General features: G+C 37.3%; 1 protein-coding gene across 1 annotated transcript in view; it reads right to left on the bottom strand.

Annotated features, from left to right (window-relative positions):
• Positions 1-21,365, bottom strand: part of MYO6 (myosin VI) — a 105,210-nt gene that overhangs the window by 34,324 nt on the left and 49,521 nt on the right. The window contains exons 9-17 of the mRNA XM_059467396.1: positions 20,607-20,771; positions 15,561-15,641; positions 12,795-12,975; positions 9,549-9,693; positions 3,658-3,815; positions 3,015-3,106; positions 2,484-2,556; positions 1,503-1,630; positions 358-453 (exon numbers count right to left, since the gene is read on the bottom strand). Coding sequence (XP_059323379.1) covers positions 358-453; positions 1,503-1,630; positions 2,484-2,556; positions 3,015-3,106; positions 3,658-3,815; positions 9,549-9,693; positions 12,795-12,975; positions 15,561-15,641; positions 20,607-20,771 — 1,119 coding nt within the window. The remainder of the gene's footprint in view (positions 1-357; positions 454-1,502; positions 1,631-2,483; positions 2,557-3,014; positions 3,107-3,657; positions 3,816-9,548; positions 9,694-12,794; positions 12,976-15,560; positions 15,642-20,606; positions 20,772-21,365) is intronic.

Raw genomic sequence — 21,365 nt, forward strand, 5'->3', positions numbered from 1 at the left:
CAAGGATAATCATGCTTCCAAATACTCTTCACTAACAATACTTTTATATCACAGTTTATTCTTCTCCCCAGGATGTAAACACCTTTTGATGCAAAATTTGCAGTAGGCTGTGAGTCAATATATTTAATACTGACACCATTACCTGTAGATTTGAAACAAACTTTTACACAAAACACATGTCATTAAAATGGGCTGTAACCTGAAAAGTTAAAAGAAATTTGTCAATTCGCAAAGACATATCAATGTTTGAACCTCTCCTTTGATCACAAGAAATTTTGTCATTTAAGCTATACACAGTGAAAAAATATAAATGTTCTACAAAACACAATAAACATAGTGTTCCATAGACAAAATTACCGTCTCATAGCACACTGCTCCTGCAAAGTGTCGGATAATGAAGCCTTCATCATCTCGGATATTTCTGTGAACGGCCAATTTAGACTTTCTTGGAATCTGGAATTAAGAAGTTGAATTACAAAGAAGTATTGCAATGGAGACTAAGAAAAAGTTTATTCTTAGAACACCATCATGATCTGCCAGGAGCACTAGGTGCTAAAATCATATTTCCTGTAAATACAATTGTGCTGATCATTACCATTCCTGTCCAAACCATGATGTTCTAAAAACCCAGTTTCAAACTCTTCACACTCTTAAATACATTGCATTCAAAATACATGTCACCAGGATTGCTAATACCAGCTGGTTTATTTTGGTTGTGCCTTTAATCAACACTTCATCATAAATTTGACAGCTGATGAAAAACCTTGTTATATGAATAGGATTAGACTGAAGCTCAAGATATGGCTTTAGATGGTATATCTTAACAGGCAAGCACTACCTGATCATACACATACCATCAGAATGTTTCACTGCACACCAATTCAGGCAAGCAGGATTAAGTGGAAACTTAACACAAGGTAAATGTATGACAATTTTGGTAAATGTCAATGGATTTTAAATGATGGCTTCCTTTACTCATATTTTTTAGGCATTTTGTTAAATTTCAACACAATTCATGGATATAAATTTCAACAATTTGCCTTAATCTTCCAGACAGTGCTGTATGTTAAAAAATAAGCAACAAAAAAATTTTCCTAGTATGATTCCTATATTCATCTCTGAAGTGCTAGCTAGACACTAGACATGAGTCAAACGTTCTCCAAAGCAAGAAATTTTTTAAAAGAACAACAAAATAGCTCATCTGATATGAAACAATCTAAATTAAAATGTGTTTTTACTTCCTTTTCATGTTTTACATGTTAAACTTCAAATGCAAGTCAAGAATATGGCTTTAGTTTAGCAGGATATTAGAATTGCTTGAAGTCTTCGGTGAACTTTTCATCAAATCTAATCACCAACCTTGTCCTTAACAAAGAGGTACAGACTGTGCAGACTGGGCGGTATGAGATTTCTTATGAAAGATTTTTATTACATTGAAGTGTTACTATCAACTGTTCCAAGAACTGTTTCATTAAAACAAGACACAACAAAAATAAACCTACCGAGAGCCTGAAATGGTCCTTGTGTTTTTGATGCACAACTGAAGTAAAATGTTGGTCACTTGGTTGGGGAAGACGATTTTCTTCATCCAAAATATCCAGTACACCTACTAATTTTGCTTCAATCAAATCTGTTAATAAAAAAACCCCAAATATTTATGGAAATTGAATATATCAACTTGTATCACCACTGAACATTACACACCAAAATGCTGCTGATCTGATTCTCTACAAAAGTACCTATGGAAAGCCATTAAACTAAATACAAGAAGTCATGGCAAATCAATTCTGCAGATCTTAATAGGCATGTATAGGTTATCCATCAAATCTAGAAGTTCTAAGCTTGTGGAACAAGGGAGAAAAAGATCAGGAACAATTGTTTGATTTTAACTTTTGATTTCAAGCTGAAATTAGTAATACAAAAAGCACCTAAAACTTCTTACAGTATGATCCTAGGTCTAGCTTCAATTGCTGGGGGAGATTTTTAAGCTTTTCATACACATTTTACCACATGTCAAAGCTAAAAGGTTAATATTTCCATTTGACAACATGACCCAGTGAGAAGTAGAAATTTGTTTTAGGAAAGGCAGACCAGCATTTAACATACAGTGGTGGTTTCACAACTTTTAACAACTGAATTGCCTTGATCTCACACAGATATTCCCAAGCCCTTGAAAGCTGACACAGAAATTCATGCTCTTGAAACTATTAGACACAAACTCACAGTTTTGCAATTTTTTTTTCCATTCTCTATGAAACTGCTCTTTTAAGAGGAATTTTTACTACAAACTTTTTCCTGTGGAAAGGATGAAACTGCTAATCTTGTACTGCAGAAATGCCTATGAACACTGAAGATCGTGAATTGAATGAGGATATATATAAAACCATATAATTACTAGTGCTATGCATATTTCACCTCCTCTGCTTGAAGGTTTTTTCCCCATGACAGTAACAAAAAAGATTGACAATTCAAGAAGTACATACCTATACAGTCCTGATTATCTACATAACGAACTTCATTAACTCCCAGGCCTTCTTTCTGGTAAAGTTCTTGTTCCTAAAGTAATTGAAAAGAGAAAACACCACTCTTAATTTTTTTTCTAAAAAAAAAATCAAGAAAAAAGTTATTTTTTCTAATAAACATGAAACAATTTTTAAAAATATAGCAGGAATCAACACACATTTAAGAATTTTCTTACACAGCTTAATGTATTCCAACTTTAATGCCTTAATGATAAGCCTGTTCAATTCAATATTTTCATTAGGTATTGGTGATTATCCAATCTCTGGACAGCTCATTACTGGTTTTCAAAAATCCACATTCTTTTCTGACACAACCAGATGTCACATAATATGGAAACAGTATGTCAACTGATTTTTTTTTTATTCAAACATAACGTGTAAGCTTATGAAAAGTAGTGCTATTTAAAGCATCTCTTCAGCAAAAAAAAAAAATTCCTCAAATATAACAGTTAAAAAAACAAATCCTCAAATATAACATTAAATATATCATACCTCTTTCAGAATTCTTTCATTAAAAAATTGCTGCAGTTTTTCATTACAGTAGTTTATACAGAATTGTTCAAAACTGTTGTGCTCAAAGTACTCTGAAAGACAGAAGTTAAACTTTTATGATAAAACAGTGTTTCAAGAGTTTAAATTAAATAGTAAATAAGAGAAGCTTCACAGTGCTAATATTTAAAGATGTGTTCAAATCCATAGTCATTTCTTTCAGCAAAATGAAATCTTTTACAGATTTTCAAGTTGTACACAAGCCATCTAAAAATACTGCAGCAGATAATATTTCTAAGATAAATGACAGACAGTTGGCAGCAAACAAAAGCAAGATGCTACCAGACAGTGATATTGTACCAATACACCCTCATGCATCTATGATACACCAGGCTAGCAGTAGATACCAAAACTCTAAAGACCTGAAAACCAAAGGCTGTTCCCCTGGACAACCTTGGCAGGACTAGAGCACATCACAAAACATGCCCTGTTTTGAATTTTAGTGAGTCAAAGAAGCAAAAAGCAAAAGCTTTATAAGAACCATCAACACCAAAAAGAAAAACCCTCCCACTCTTCATTACAGAATTTGTTATGGAATCTTTGGTGGAAAAAAGTGACAACTAGAAATTATTTTAGGTATACTTACCAAAACCAGCTATATCTAGAACTCCAATGAAGAAAGAAGAAGTTTCAAATGGAAAGCACTGGTTTACCCTTTTCACTACATGATCGAACAGATGACTGTACACGGTTTTAGCCAAGGCATCGCGAGCATTGTTTGCTTGTTCCACTTTCAAGGGTACCCTAAAAAAATAAGATACAAACCTTATTTTTCATAATTCCTTGCTGTGAAATGCTGAGATTAGACTCTAAACCTAAAACCAGCCTGTCCAGTACCATAAATTAGGACCTAAAAAACCTTCCCCAATCTCTAGGCCAAGGCAGGAAACAACCTTGCCAAGTTAGACTATCTTAGCTGTAAAAAACAATAATGTTTTGCTACCATCAGTAGAAGTGAGATTCAGATGCTTTCATAATTGTTTATTAAATAATTAGAAATTCTACTGACAGTTTCCAGAGAAAGATATTTAAACTATATACAACACCATCTACAAAAATATTTCTACTATTTACTTATGATTTGTTATGTTAGAATAAAGCCTAAAGTTCAGTTTTTGCTCTGACATCTTTTCTGCTCCTCACCCCATCACACTAGTGAGGAAGCTGAGGGTGAACAAGAAGCTGAGAAGGGGACACAGCTGGGACAGCTGACCCCAACTAACCAAAGGGACATCCCCTATCATATGGCATCATGCTCAGCAATAAAAGCTGAAGGAAGAAGGGGGAAAGGGGAATGATTCTATGAATTTAATATTTTGTCTTCCTAAGTAACCACAACACTTGATGAAGCCTGCTGTCCTGGGGAGCTGAACACTGACCTTCCAACAGAAAGTAGAGAACGAATTCCTGGGTTTGCATTTCTGGCATGTGTAGCTTTTGCTTTACCTTTTAAACTGCCTTTATCAATAACCAATGTGTTTTCTCATTTTTACCCTTCCCCTTTTCCTTCCACTGGCAGGGAGTGAGTGGCTACAAGGGGCTGAGTTGCCAGCTGGAGTGAAACCACAACAACAGCTTATCCATAATTTCCTTCACTTCCCAGAATTCATAAGCACTAAACTAACTAACTAATAATTACTATTTTTTTATTTCTTCAAAGATAATACTTCTGATGGAGATCACATTCTACTGTGACTGGTAAGGCATGGAACCAGAGTCTCCATTCCCAAAGGACACTTGCAGCTACCTTACATTTGATAGTAATTAGCTTTACACACAATCTTGTCTTCCACTAAGTATCTATCTCATCTTAAGGTAATGAGCACTGACAGAAATCTCAGCTTATAAATAGAAGGAAGGTACCTTTGCATTCTGTTCTGATACGTTTAAGAGATCAGAATACTAATTCCTGTCAGCTGCAGACCTATTACATAATACAATATATTGAAATAATTTATGTTTTTCACTTACTTTTTTAAACAACATGACAAATAGTTGTACTCCTAGAGCATGTATTTACAAAATGGTCCCAGTGCTCAAAATAGCAAATTCTGCTGCTGTTAAGCAAACCCTTGCTGCTAAATTTCATAGTATGCAGCAAACATGCATGGAAAGAAAATGTAACCCTGCAAAGCATTTTGCACAACTGAAAGTTCAGAACCACTAAACAACGCTGAAAATGCCCTGAAACAGTAGATACACAAGAGCCCCATCACAGAACTGATGTTCAGAACAAGTAGCTTTCTTTTCATGAACTTGCTTTCCCTCAGCTCTTCCTTTCTTTGGTCTGCACAAAGACAAATGAATCTCTTTCTTTCTCTTGTTTCTTGCCTGAACAGGAAAAGATAAATTCTCCTTCCTCCATTTTACCTTCTTTCCCTCTCCTGAATTTATCAGCTACTTGAATGCAATAGGGAAAAAATTTGCCAAATTCTAAATACTTTGGTAAGGCTGCAAGAAAAACCCTTGTTGGTCTTCATGCCAATTTCTTCAGCAAGGTTTCCAATGATCTAGAGTTTGAGACCTAGGGGAAAGCATGGATGGGGTAGATTTAGTCTGTGGACAAAATCTCTCCATGCAAACTCCATGCAGTTCCCAAATATATTCCAGAACAAATTAATTAAAACCATGTATAATTTGCCCATGGTTGACAACAACTGAGGGAGATAGCAGGTGAAGTGATATCCATCAATTACTGTCATCCAATATGGTTACTGGTTCATAAATAAAGTAGCCTGGATTAAGTAACCCCACCTAGTTAAATACTCCACATAATTAAAGAATATAAGCAGCAAACTTCTAATTTGAAAAAAGCCAAAGTTCAAAAAAGTTTTGAAAAAGTTTTTCCGATGGACACTTCAGTAGCATCACTTAAAAAATGCATTTTGGTAGAAAATGGACTGCAAAAGAAGCTGAAGGACTTGGAATGATGCAAGTTAATTTTTTTCACCTTGCTAAATAATTTAGTTTGTGATGATGGAGTCCTCTGTGAAAGTCTTCTTGGAAAAGAAGAAACTGGGCAAGAGAAAAGCACAGTAGCACATTTACAGTCTAAGAGAAGCACCAGATTTTGAATCCAACACATTATTTCTCTCTGTAAATACACTTCACATGGATGGCAAAACCATCATCGAGCAAGGTAATTATTTTGGGGTTTTGGGAGACAAAGACAGATAGACATAGTGCAGCTGTCAAGTCCCCCAGGCAATTCACTGCACATGATTATTTAATAAAATTCAGAGAGATTGCATTTAGCATCACCCTCCTACTGTTCCTTGTTGGCTCCACTGTGCCCAGCAGAACAAAGCCTTTGTTATACTCTGAGCACAGTGATTTCAGCTGAGCTATTTATTCACTGTGACCTAATAGGACTCACATGATCTACTTGCACACAAAAGGTCCCTAAGAAAGAGAGAGAAATGACCAGCTCTTTGGGTTGCTGGAACACAAAAAAAACAATGTACTTGTCAAAACTCTAATACTGATAGCAGTCAAGTAGATTCTAAACCACACTACCACAGAAAAATTGTGTCTATGTAAAAAATGTCTAAAATAGTCCAATCCACTTTTACATGCAGTAAGCCATGTGAGAAGATGATATTGGTGTATTTATTAGAGTATGTCTGCTTTTAGATGCACAAGTTTATAAAATGCTAGCAAAAGAGGCTTAATGCAATAATCATTGAGAGGTGTAAGGAGTCTGCTGAACTCATTTTTGACATCCCCAAAATAAAACACGGGAAAAGTAAGATCTGCTGCTCCTTATGTCTGCAGACTTCTGAAACTGCACAGTGCTAATAACACTACAGGAGTATCAGGATAAATTCACTGATCAGAAAATCTTTACAGTTTTAATCCAAAGTAAACTCAAAGCTGTAACAAAAATTAAGAAACATTCCCTGACAGTGTCACTTGAGGAGTGATCACATGGTCTGCCTCATAATGGTGGTAGCTTGATATGTCCCACCAGACATTCTCAAAAGGAAAATATACAGACAAGCTTTATGTCTGTGTTACATGTACAACAGCCAAAATGAAGCTTCTAGCCTTCTCAGAGGCTGAACCAGCAGTTCCCTGAGAGCATTTCCAGTGGGGTGCCATCTGAATCTGACATGGATACAATTCGTTCAAAGCCTTTCTGCTTCTATTTAACACTTTCACTTAAAAGGAATGTGAAACTAAGGGTATTCTCAAAAAATGGGCTCTAATAATACCGAATTAACAATGCAGAAAATCTTGTAACAAGATTAGCATACAAGATTATTTTCCAAAAAATTCATAATGTCAAAATTCACAAGATATATTTCAGTAAAGGAAAGTGGGTGGTAGTAAGCTGAGAAGAATTTAAAAATGCAAATGGAAGATGGAGAATAACCAGGTAAGCAGTAAGTCAACAGAAAAAGATCAGCAATGATTGTGCATCCCAACTTGAATTAAGTAAAAAATGTTATTGACTTTCAAAACCTGCAATGTTCATATTGCCATGAATTACTGTGAGTGCCATCTGTACTGTAAAATAAGAAATTTTCTACTCTAATGTACTGATAAAGCTTCTCCTGGATGAATATATCAAAGATTTTGCTGTCAATTTAGACATGGTCTGGAAAAGAGCAACTAGTTAAAGCTCGGTCAATATTTTCCACTGGAGACACTTTTTCCTGCAAGACTGACATCTTCCTATACATTAAGCTTGTAATGAAGGGGAAAAAATTACTTGTAACACTCCATATCATCTGGATATGACAACGACAAGCAAGATGACAACGACTCAAAGTCCCCAATTTCTAGTAACTTCTGGAGGAGAGAGAGGAGGAATTTACATTGGGCAGGGAGAGAAGAATTTACTCTCCAGAAATGGACTTTTGAATACATAATTAAGAGGTTTAGATCTTGAGCTTTTAACTGAATGTAGAGTAACACATTACCCTCTCCCACTTCCCCCAACATTATTTACCATTTGTCACTTTATTAGAATTTTTTCTATAATAATAATTTCTGTAATACATTTCCAAAGAAATTGCAAATACAAAATATGCAAGGAACTCAAATAAACCCCATTAGTACAGAAAATGATGAGTTTCATATGTTAAACATTTGGTGTAATGTGAATAAAGTATTTCCAATTCACTAAAACAATCAGACTGTTTCCATAGGTTAATAAAAAGCACACCTGTATTCTTCCAAGGAGTGAATGTTTATTAGCTTCCTAATTAAAAGATTGATATATTCAGCTGAATGCTGAGAATTACTTTAATGTGCACAAAACTGCTTAGTCCAAGCTCAGCCTTTTATGTGAACTCCAGAAAATACTCAACACAGAAAACTAAATGTTAAAACACACAATTCAGTTGCAGGCATCCCTGACAGCTTGCATGCTAGGATCAATCTCAGCAAGAGAAAACTTGTGGTAGAAGCTAGAGGTTTCTCATAAATAAAAGGTAACTGCATTGTCATTTTCATAAAACTCTGTTTTGCAAGAGTTATAAATTTCATGGGTTTGAAATGTTATCACCAGTACCATATTTATACAGACTCTTTGCCCTTAATTCTTTTCCATGTACATACAGAAAGGAACCATTATCTTGCTTCTGTGCCTCGGAAGTTACCTGGATCATAGCTTCAAAAAAAAAAAAAAAATTAAAAAAAAACCACCACACTTTCTATCTGTGTTTTTGTGAAACATTATTTACAGTCAAGATTAAATGTGTGTTTACCAAAACCAGCAAAAAAGCAGCAATTTCTGGATTACCATTTGCAGGGGTGTTTTTAAAGTTAAAATTTGATTTCAGAAGAATTACGTATGACAAACACAAGGACAGTGATCACTCAGGCATTAAGAAGGATGGCCATCCTGCCCTCTAATTAAAGCATCCCGGCCCCAATTATTACAGAGCAGCACTCACGGGAGCACTGCGCAGCCCTCAGGAGAAAGATTCAAGCACCTTCTGAAAGACTTCAGGCACCACATTGACATTCCTTAATAGAGTGTATCTGAGAAATGATTTAGCATATCAAATTTGCTGTGCAGGCTGTGGATTTAACTGGCTGACTGCTATACTTTCTTTGGCCACACAGCGTACTCACTAACACATGAGAGATTTTATACAGCACAGGAGTTACTTATTCAAAGTGCTGTAAGCCTGCTAGCCTTCAGCTGGTGTAAGTGTATAACTGTGATTTCTTTACGACCAAAGGGGGGTGCACCTGTGCTCGGTGACCCATTAAAAGAAGCGCTTTAGCTGCGCTTGGTGCGAGCGCACCTCAGTTCCGCCCGGCAGCTGGTTAAGCGGAGCTGGGGCCGGTTGTGCCGGTGGGTGACCAGGGGACGGCGCGGAGCCGGCCCCCGGCATGGCAGCAGCGCGGGCGGCCCCTCACGGGCGGCGCCCGCCCCGCCCCGCCCCTCCCGCCGGCACCGCCCCTCCCGCCGGCACCGCCCCTCCCGCCGGCGCCGCCCCTCCCGCCGGCGCCGCCACTCACTTGATGACCGTGCCCTTGGCGCCCCCTGCCGTGGTGAGCATGACGCGCGACGTGAGGCTCCCGCGCAGGTCGTCCTCGTCCAGGCCCAGCAGGGCCGCGCAGCGCTCCAGCGCCGCCTGGCTCCGCGCGCGCGGCGTGCAGCCCCCTGCGGACACACAGCGTCAGCGGCCGCCCTCGCCCTCAGGGCGGCACCGCTGCCTCTGCACAGCGCCTCAGAGCAGCGCGGGGCCAAGAGGCAGCTCACAGAGCCCAGGGAACCCCCCCAAAACAAACACAAAAATAACATCTCGCCCAAAAACTATACGTGAAATTCGGTATTTCTAGAACACTTTCCAGGCTGCTTGGAGGGAAGAACTACCTCAAAATGGAGAAGTGCTAACCCCTACAAACTAACTCTAGTGACTTAATACTTTTGAACTTAGATATCACAGAATCACAGAATCACAGAATTTTCAAGACTGGAAGAGACCTATAAGATCATCTAGTCCAGCCGATGTTCTAACTGTTCAGCTAGATCATGGCAGCAAGTGCCACATCCAGTCTTTTTTTAAATTCTTCAAGGGATGATGCCTCTACCACCTCACTGGGTAAATGATTCCAGTTTCTGACCACTCCTTCTGTGAAGTATTTCCTTCTTACTTCTAACTTACATCTAGCTTGACGCAACTTGAGACTGTGTCCTCTTGTTCTATCCGTTGTCGCCCGGAGAAAGAGACCGACCCCCAGCTCACTACAGCCACCCTTCAGGAAGTTGTAGAGAGTGATGAGGTCACCCCTTAGTCTCCTTTTCTCCAGGCTGAACAACCCCAGCTCCCTCAGTCGCTCTTCATATGGCTTGTGTTCCAAGCCCCTTATTAGTTTCGTTGCTCTCCTCTGGACACGCTCAAGTAACTCAACGTCCCTCTTAAAGTGAGGGGCCCAGAACTGGATACAGTACTCCAAGTGAGGCCTCACCAGTGCCGAGTACAGGGGAAGAATGACCTCTCTGTTCCTGCTGGCCATACCATTTCTGATACTGGCCAGGATGGCATTGGCCCTCTTGGCTACCTGGGCACACTGCTGGCTCATATTCAATCGACTGTCAACCAGCACCCCCAGGTCCCTTTCCACCTGGGCACTATCCAGCCACTCCATCCCCAGCTTGTATCGGTACAGGGGATTATTATGGCTGAAGTGCAATACTCGGCACTTGGACTTATTGAAGTTCATCCCATTTGATTCTGTCCATTTGTCCAGCCGTTCCAAGTCTCTCTGGAGAGCCCTACACCCCTCTAATTGATCTACACTCATACCCAATTTGGTATCATCAGCGAAACTACTAATAAAAGACTCTAAGCCCTCATCCATATCGTCAATAAAAATATTGAACAAAACTGGTCCCAACACAGAACCCTGAGGGACACCACTTGTGGCTGGTCGCCAGCTAGTCCTGTAATCCTCCTGTAATATTCCTGTAATCCTCCAGGCTCTCTTGCAATGCAGCAGAAGCGGCGGCTAGGGCAGGCTCCTGGCACTTGGATTTTTCAGATAAGGCTCTGTACATGTCCCAGGTAAACAACAGGAGGTGCAGTCCTGCTGCTCTGCACCTTCCTCGGCGCCAGGGCTCGGCCAGCAGAGATCTCCAACTGGCACACCACCCACTTTAATAAAATCTAGCACTTATTTACATGTGTTTGCTGTTGCTTGCAGTAGAGGAGCAACAGAACTCTAGAGGGTCTTACCAGTCTCTCTCTGGTAAGAGACTGCCTGCAGCAGTTCAAATGCACACCCTGTGTGCATGGTGAGGGAAAAACAAAACATGTATTTGGAATTTAGAAGTTCAATACATTCATTTACATTTTAGAAGATCTATAATTTATTCCAGAAAAAAAGTGGGTCTGAATTTCAGTATTTAGAGGTCATAGGTTCTCTGGTGACATTCTGTTCTCTAAACCCTGACTTTCCTAACCATCTGTGGTTCCCACTCTTCTCATTCATTTCCTCCTCAAACTCACATTTGCACCTCTTTCACTGTTTAACCTGATCAATGCCCATGTCACAACTCACAAAAGGCCCAAACAGGGAAGCTCTCTGGGAAGCTTACTGCTTTGAGCTACATGAGGCCACTACCCATCTCTACACGTGCATCTTCCCGGATTCATTCTCATCAATCATGTTCATTTCTGTCATCTTCATGTAGATGGCAACAGCATGAACTGACACTGGGGAGGTTGTCATTTGATCTATAGAGTAGAGCAAGGAAAACAAAAACTAAAAACAACCTACCTCTATGCCAATCCTAAACTACCCAATTTGAATTCAGCACTGGCCCTGATTTGACACAGGGGACTGAAGCCCACCCAAGATCTCTTCTGAACAGAATGTTTTGTACAGTACTGTGCTGATTCTGTACTTGGGGTCAGGAGCTAGTGAACCTGTAAGGTTAGCACTCATTTAATTCATCATTCAGAACACTTTAAAATGTTCTTTGGTCTGCTCTTCCAAACAACTGCACCAACAGCTATACATTCTTGAAGCAGGACCAGGAGAAACAAATTTCACTGTCTTGCAACTCAAGCTAGACCTACATACTTATAGTTGTATTTGTAGTACATCCAGACCCAGAGGAATCAACCCTTCAAGAATATATGGACAGCAGTTCTCAATTTAGAGAGGCTGATTTCAGTAGTAAGGTAATAGGAACAATTCCCAAATCATTAAATCTCCTTCATCAACCTTCATGCACATTCTGCAATTAAGTCCCAACTACACTTGTACTGCTTCACCTTGTGAGCAACGTCTTAAAATGAGAAAGTTATATTTACCTACGTTTTTGCTGTAACTGTTTTTTTTCATTTCTCAAAATACTAACATGATGTTATTTTTGGAAGCCAAAGGACATAATACCTTTCCCTACAGATGGAGTTGCTAATTTCTAAAGTCAAGATCTTTTTGTGATATTAGAGAGAAGTTGGATTTTAAACCTGTCATTAAAATGCATAATGGCTCTTTTCTTTATATGAAACTTTTCACTGAATAGGTTCTTGAACAGTTTCAGTGCAACCCTATTTGCTTTCAGAGCATGGAAAGAAGTACAACTTTAAAACAAACAGATAAACTTGACTTCAAAATGGGGTGAATTAGGATGGAATTACCCATGAACACAAAGAAGCTTTCAAAAGCAGTAATTCACATGCAAAGGGAAAGTCTCTAATCAAGAGGCATTTTCAGTATTTTTAGGAAAAATCATTTCTATTTTGATCTAACCTGAAGTACTCCCAGCTTCCTCAAAATCGATATTTCCAAGGTGAAGGACACCAGCCACTACTCTAAACAGATCAAGTTTTTCTTCATCATCCAGTCCAATCTTTTTCATGGCTGTGCACATTCTGTTGAAATCTCCATGATCATCTAACAGTGGATCCTTCAAGGAACCTTCTTTAAGATACTATAAAACACGAAAAACCAAAAATCTTATGTAAGTGCTTTAAAGTAAATGTAAGCAAATATTTCCAGTCAAGGATAAGTCACATCAAAAAGCATACAAAAGCATGCCAAACAAAGTAGATCCAAGTTCTTCATACAATATGGGCTTCACAAGAACCTTATTTTAAATTGTTGATACTTGGAAGCATGATCTTCAAACTTAAATTTCACAGCAAACTTCAAACTATCTCCAGAAAGCAGAAGCTAGAAAGAATGTGACTGCTTAGGACAGGGAGATATGAGATAATGAGCAGGGGGAAGGAAGACTTTGCTAAGGGAGCTATTGGAGCATTTAATACAAAGGAGTCCTTCTAACCCCAAGCAGCTAAAAGAAGATGGAGGTCCTTGCAATAGAATGACAGAAGGACAGGAGCACAGGACAAATCAGAACCAGGAGCACTTCCCCTATTATAAACAGGCTTATTTAGAGAAAAATACTAGTTAACTTCTTGGTGTAATAAAGAAACAGAAAAGTTGTTTGCAGTGGTCTATGGCTTAGAAGAATTCTAACTATGTTCTGAAATACTAATTTAACATTTTGCTTATTTTTCAAATTTAAATACATTGAAAGCTATTTTAGCTATAAACCAGTTTAAATAATGGAAAGTAACACATCTGCATGCAATCAAAAAAACTACATGAACATGCACAGACTGAGCTACATTTTAACACTTATTTTTAAATGTTATCAATTAAAAAGAATAATTCACTAAATAAAAGCTTTGTTACTGTCAAATAAGCTAACATGATTTTTATCAAAACAAAACACCACATGCATCTGAAAAATTCACTTCACACAACATGTAGGCACATCAATAACATTAAACTACATGTTAATTATGTAAAATGATCACCTCATCTTCCTGATAAGGAAAACACAAAAATAATTGAAGTATTAATTGACTATTCCAGCTACTTTTATTCAAAACAACAATCTTAATATTTTTAGTAAAATGACAGCAAATACTAAACTTCCAATTTAAAAACCTGAACAAGACAATACATTTCCTGTCTAAACAGCTATACTAGGTTTAAATATCATTTAACTTTGATCCTTTGTTGAGCCTTCAAATGGATATGGCAGTTACATATAAGTGTTATGGTATCATATGTTCTGCTACTTCATATCTTATATATATTTTCAGAACTATTCTGTGAATATGCTTTAATTTAGACAAACACTTAAATCAAGTCTTCTCTTATTTCAAGTCCATCAGAGGACCAGTTTTATGACAACACCCACCTGTAAATCACACCAATAACAGAAAATTGCACAGGTTCATCTTCCAGAAGAAAAAATAAGCGAATGTTGATACTCTATGCCTACTCACTGCAATTCTTTGTCAAAGGCAAACTGGGTAAACTGAGGCAAAATTCCCCAGCTAGCCTATATGCTTGTATCTACCAGCCTTCTGCCCCACAGTGATGTCAAATAAGTATTTTTGTATCTGATTCTCCATCATCCCTGATTAAAAAAATAGCCTACATTTAACAACAGAAGTCAGGACTATATGCTGAATGTTACAATAATACAACCACTAGAAATCCAGGGGCAGACTTGACAATGTTGACTTGAGGAAAGGAACTATCTATACAGTCCCTTGTAGTTGAGCACGAGCTCCAAGACCACATTGTGAAAGAGATGGCATGACCACTTGGTGGAATGAGGCTCTTAAGTTATTTTTGTCAGATATATATGCAGCTTGCCCTGCTACTGAATCACAAATATGGATTTGATTAATATTTGAAATACCTTCCAGCTACACAAATGTGAATTTCATACTTTGAGTAGATGAAAATTTTATTAGAGAACAGAGCAGAAGTTTAATTAAGTGTTTTAATAACTTCCAATTCATATATACTATTAATTCAGAACAAATTCTTTAGTATCCTCATGTGAACAGCTCAAAGGTTTAAGTGCTCAAATTCTGGTAATTCCAGTTCTAAAAAATGTAAACAGAGATGGAGCAAGGAGGTATAAATGTTTGAAGCTTCAGACTTTTGTCCAGGAAATTCCATGCTCTGGCATAACTAGCAGTTAATAGCAAGGGGAAAACAAAAACCTTTCAAGTGCACTGAGGAGAAGAATATAGTCATGGCTAGAAGTGAGGTTGCACTATTGATTTATAGAACAGTTTGGAGCATCATTTCAAAACTCCACGTAGTAAAAATGGCTCCAGAAAAAAACATGGCTTTTGACCTATTTCTGCCAGTAGTTAAGATTTTTAAAAAGAAAATTACAAAAGTATTAGATTTTTGTTTTCCACAGAAGACAAGCTGCATCATTAAGTGTTATGTTATTATAAAAATGAAGAGGAAACCATTTTATATACTCTGTTCCATTTGGGATTTTATGATGCATGTTAAAATGTATTTCTAGGACTGAACTCCAAAGCAGAGTTCTCAATACAGCATCTTGGAGAGTACCCTCTTAGACCTATAAAGATGTGTAAAATGAACATTTCATTCCACACTATAAAATTGTAATCACTTTCAACTCTATCTCCATTATGTAACAATATAAACTAACTGAAGATAAAAACATACCTCAGGACTCTTGCGATTTTGCAAAATCTGCTTGTCTGTTTCTTTGTTAGCGAAGAATCTGGTACAGCCTCGATTTAAATACTGGAACAATAAAACAAGTGGAAATGCATAGTTAAAGATAGAAGTAAGGAATACATATGCTTTTATTTAAAGCTTGCCCTACATGGCTTGATTTAACAATTTGATACAAACAACATGATAAGTGCTCTCATAATTCATTCCTTGAAAATATATTTATTTACAGCTACAAAATTAAAGAACTGCAACAGTACCAAACTTCTATTGAAAGTTTCTTGATTTTGACAACTAAAACACTTTTTGACACAATGGGATATTTATTAAGCTACACAATATTTTCTTACTTTTTGATTTTATTAAACCTATTCAAGGAGTCCAGGATTACAGAAAAGACAACCAAAATTAGGAACCAAAAGAACTCATTTTCTGGCATACATGTAATGTGAAATTACTAATTTTTTCTCACCAAATATTTCTATAGGTAGTAGGAGACATAGTGTATTAAAAAGTCTGAAGAATATTTAAAGCTTACAGCATGGTCTAAGCAGAAGCCTTATTTTGAACCTGGCTTCTGATATCCACCTTTTGTTGTATAGTAATCTCAGATTTACTGTTCAGTAAATCAGACTGAACTTAGATTTAAATAATTACTGTTGCCTTCTGAAAAATGGGATCACCAGCTTTTCCTTACTGATTTGTTCATCTGAATGTAAGAACTCTGTCCAAAAGCTTGGACAGAGCCCTTTGTCTGAAGGAAGTGAACTGATTCTTTACTCTTTAATTGAACAAAGATGTTTTCTAAGAGGTGAACACAGACAATTCTACTCTCTGATTAAAATTTACATGCAAAATTCCAAAACCTCAAAATATTCTTCAAAGCATTTCTAACAGTAGAAAAAACTTGGTGACAAATTTAATATTAAAACTAAGTGACAACTGTTCAAAGCTAGCTTGGTGTTTAACAAAGTACAGAATTTTTCTTCATCAGTCAATAAGAATGCAAATCACAGTGTATTTTAAACACAATATATCCTCTATTACAGCATTAGTAACACGATCCCAGAAACTGGGGATGGGAAGTGAAAAAGGCCATACTTTTCAAAAAGAGAGCGTGGAAACTTATCTGACAGGTTGAGAATGTGAACCAGAGTGGTATTAAATGATAACCTACATAAAAGACATTTAATCACAAGATAATGGCTTTCATTTGAAAGCTAAAACCTTGAGTAAATTTATATATTAAATTAGGGAGAAATTATATTTTTAAAAGAACACAAATACACAGTTTCAGGTTATCATACAGTACATCTAAATACCATTGTACTTGGGGTTTGGTTTGTATGGTTTGTCTGACCTTTTTTTTTTTTTTGTGAAGTATAACACACTATTGTAACTTCAGCAACCCAAACATAAGGCAATTTCATTTCTCTTCCTGAAATGTAGATGAGAAAAAAGTTCAGCTTCTCATCCTCATTTACTGTTCTCCAGGTACAGAATTATTCCAGATTTACTGTGCAGCTTTACTTTCACAGCCATGTGATTCAGTCCAAGGCACCAAGACCTTCAAGTTCAGCACATGGTTTCCTCGTGACCTTGAATTTCTGAAAGCTTCTGCAGGGCAACCTAAAGCACGAGCCCCAGGACTGCACGCTTTCATGTGGGCTGTGCTGGACAATGGGTGTGTAAGAAACCTGCAGAACTGCAGGGCTATTGCATAATCCTTGGCTGTAGGTTTTCTGTTTCTCCCGGCTGTTTAGGCGGCCTGGAAAGGCCCAGGGATGGCCTTGAAAGAGCCGATGCTTCAAAGGACGAGAAGAGACTTCTGATCTTTTCTCGGTCTCGGTGTTTATTAATTGTTTATCTAAAAGATTTTCTTTCAGCCCGACAGAGGTCTGCACAGCAAGTCAGCCATGGGCACACTGCGAGCCCCCGGGGCAGTCACTTATCTTTATACCTGAAGTTACGTGTACAATATTTATCATTTTTCCCCAATACCTTCTACCCTTATTAACCGGTGCACTTCTAGTAATAACCAATCCCAAAGTGCCACCATCACCACAGAAGATGGAGGCCAAGAAGAAGAAGAAGAAGAACAGGACACGCCCCAATTCCTCCATCTTACTTCTTTAGACCCCCCTGTACAGAAATCCTAAACCCTGTGTTTTACACTCTAATTAACTTATCCCTTCACCATTCACCCAGTGAAACCTTCCCAGTCCTCATACTTGGCCAAGTAAATTCCCACTTCCCCAGGGAACCTGCAGGGGAAGGATGAACTATTACAGAGGTGATGGCCATCAGTGCTGCTGCAATCCAGAGGACAGGTCAGGCAGGTGCAGCCAATGCAGTGTCTTGGTTTATATGCCCAGAGCAATGTGTCCCTATGCCATGATGGCCAAATGGATGGGGAGGAGATTCCAAGGGATCACTTAAGTCAAAGAGCAGGAAGCCCAAAGATTTAACAGAATTAATTTATCCTCTATCTTTTAAAAATGTTTTGCTTCTTTGAAAAAGAAAAAAAAAACACCCCCCCCCCCGCCAAAAAAGCCAAACCAAACCGAAACAAAATTAAAAAAAAAAACAAAAAAAAAAAAAAACAAAAAAAAAAACAAAAAAAAAAAACTTGAGATGGTCCTATTTCTAACAAAGTGTACTTTAAAGAAACCAGGCTTGAGTCTTAGAACTCAAGCTGGCCCTAATTTGGACTTTGCCTCGATAAGCCATAAGGCTCAAGACAAGGGGCACAATAGAGCCAATGCAATGTGACTTAAGGGATGAGCTTTTCTAAATAACCAATTTTAGAGTTCAAGGTTTTTTATTAATATCTTTCTTGTAAAATTTAGTACTGATTGGAAAATACTGATCAATCATCAAACTTTGCCTTGTGTAATATCACAATCTATTATCAAAAGCTCGAAAGATGGCATTTCTATGAACTCTGAAACAGATGTGCAGTCAACAAAATGTGGTAAAAAAAGTGACACAAGTATGCTTAGTCAGAACCATTTTATGATGAAAACTGAAGTAGTAAATGAGAACAAAGAACACAAAAATCATCTTGACAAAAGAAATGCAAATTTAGGAGGAAAATTATCTTTTACAATTTTGTTTTCCTAAAAATCTCCCATAAAATGGTACTTGATGAAAATTTAGTGCAATACGAGTAATAAACTTTAAGAATATTTAAATTCATTTACAAGCTTACAAAGATGAAAAATATCCTAAGGTTTTGTTTCTTTGGTTTTTAATTAAAGATAATCTACTTTAAGAGAGAGAAAGAAGCTGCATTAAAGTTTTGCAATTTAACATGCAGAGTGGACCTTTCACATGCAAGAACTCAGAATTCAAGTACTAACTTATGATAAAGCAATAAAATCCTTAATGGAAACTAAAGTGTCAGCTATAGTCTTAGTAGAAGTAAAAAAACAGGTCACAGTATGATGAGGCTGGTGTGACTACAGACTCTTCATACATGAAATATGCAATAAAATGTCCTCTGTAAAAGAACTCAGGCTATTAAGTGCTATCCTGCATCAGCCTGATTTTAAGAAGGTTTTATGTCTGACCCTGACATCTACAACCTTGGGTTCTCTCATGAGCAGAATTCTTGATTTTTAAAAAAATCCCCAAGGTGGGTAGGCAGCATATTCTAGAAATAAAATCTATTAACTTCAAGAAATAAATTTTAATGGAAAAGTGACTGCACAATAAAAACATGTACTTGAAAATCTGTTCAACATTTTAGCTTTAAATCATACAAGAGAATACTGCATGGAGTAACTGCAGAGTAAAAAAGAAAGTTTTGAAAACTAGCTCCACATTTTACAAATATAAATGGTGTTGGCTGTTCTTAAGTATTGTGTTTGTTGAGTGTTTCAAAAGAAAAACTTTCCTTCTAGGGAATGGAAGCAGTTCTTTCCTCATAAGCACCAGAACAAGTTTCCATCACACAGGTGAGTACAAATAGAAAAAAAAAAAAAAGATACAAACGAAATATTTAAAGAAATAATGTAAGATCTATGAATGCCTAGAGAATGCCTTGAGAAAGTAAGGAAACTTGTCCTAGAATACAGTCATGGCTTTTAGAGAGCAGGATCACCTTGACACCACAGTACAAATGTACAATGCACACAACGTGGAAGTGCAGCTCTGTGCCCATTTCCTGGCTCATCCATAAGGAGAGACTGACTGCCTTGGCCAAACAGCAGCTGTCTGTTTGGTGGGCAGGGTGCCCCCACCTTCCCCACAGCGAGTGCACTGATTCAGGTCTCACCTTCTGCTTTGCACAAAACTGGCAGGACATTTGTATATTTAAAGCTCCGCTGAATTTTGATGGAACTGAGTACAAAAAGGAAAGCAATCTATAAGCACAGTCCAAGTTTTATTTAGAACAAGTAGGAAGATCAACCAACAAAGAAAACAGTCAGCACAATAACTTAATTCTTTGTTTGCAGTGCTTCTTGTCTCGTTTAAGATCAAAGAAGTCTAAAGAGATGACAGTCATTTAACTTATGTCCTTGTAATTCCACATCTTTGTATTACAAAACCCTTCAAAACCCAAGAGATTTGGTCTGTTTATTTAAGGAATAAACAAAATTCCACTTCCATAATGTTCCAAGCCAAATATAAGGCAAGAAATGGTGAGAGATGGAAACAAATGACAGAACACAAGCAAAGAACTGACTGATATGTACCAGATTTGATTTGCACTGAAGAAATTCACACTTTACATCTCTAGAAGAGCCCGTAACAGCATTACTAACAGTTGGGTATGCAACAGTACATTTTCTGGAAGAGCACAGATTCCTCAATTTTAAGACAGAGAAAAAGTACAGGAATTCTTCCAGTAAAGAAAAATGTCAGGTAGCTTTAGTCCAAGATCAAATAGACTTAACAAAAAGAAAATCCAGGTTTTTTAATTATAATGAGTCTGCCAAAGATAATAAATAGAGATTTTAATATGTTCTATATGAAGAATCCACATATGACGATATGACAAACTTCACAAATGCTGACTCTGCTACTCACCCTGAAGTTGTCAGGAGAGCTTAAATATAGCTTTTCCCTAATGTCTTCTGGAGCACCAGCACAAAGCCTATAAAAGATATGATAATTCCTCTCTTCTTTGCCTTGCACACAGATCCTAGATTTCTCCAGAAGGTAGTGTGACACAAATCCACCAACCACCGAGTTCTAGGAAGAAGAAATATTTTTCTGATTATCTGAATATTTGTAGCATTATTTAAGATTCAGGTCTTCAATTTACTTTTACCTGATCATGACTTGCTCAATAGAAACTGCTCCAAAAAAGATTTAAAACTATCTCTACCTGATACATATTAAGCCTAGGAAAAAACCATTGTCTTTACCATTACTTCTCTCCCCAGCTCATGTATTGTATATACATACACTCTTCTTAAAAGAAAGGTCTTCTTCACCCCAAAAAGCAGAAATCCATAGCAGAACCTCAGGAGTTACTGCAAAGAGCATTGCTACAGCCATCCTTACACTTTCTGTATGACAGTGCTATTACAGCCTTCTTTAGGTGCATTTTACTGAGATTCTTGTAAAATAAAAGGAGAGGTTAAAATTATAGAGTACATATTTGGACAACATCTTGGGCAAATTAATTATGACACAACATTTTATTTCCAACACTTGCACTTCTTTATGGAGAAGGAATTCTGACATATATTTTTGAAAGCTATTTCTTATCTGGCCTATGATAAAATTCCCTATGCCTTGAGAAACCTTAATGGCAAGGAAATTCCTGAACTTAATGGCCAT

This window comes from Ammospiza nelsoni, chromosome 3 (genome assembly GCF_027579445.1).
Source record: "Ammospiza nelsoni isolate bAmmNel1 chromosome 3, bAmmNel1.pri, whole genome shotgun sequence".
Classification (NCBI taxonomy): Eukaryota; Metazoa; Chordata; class Aves; order Passeriformes; family Passerellidae; genus Ammospiza; species Ammospiza nelsoni.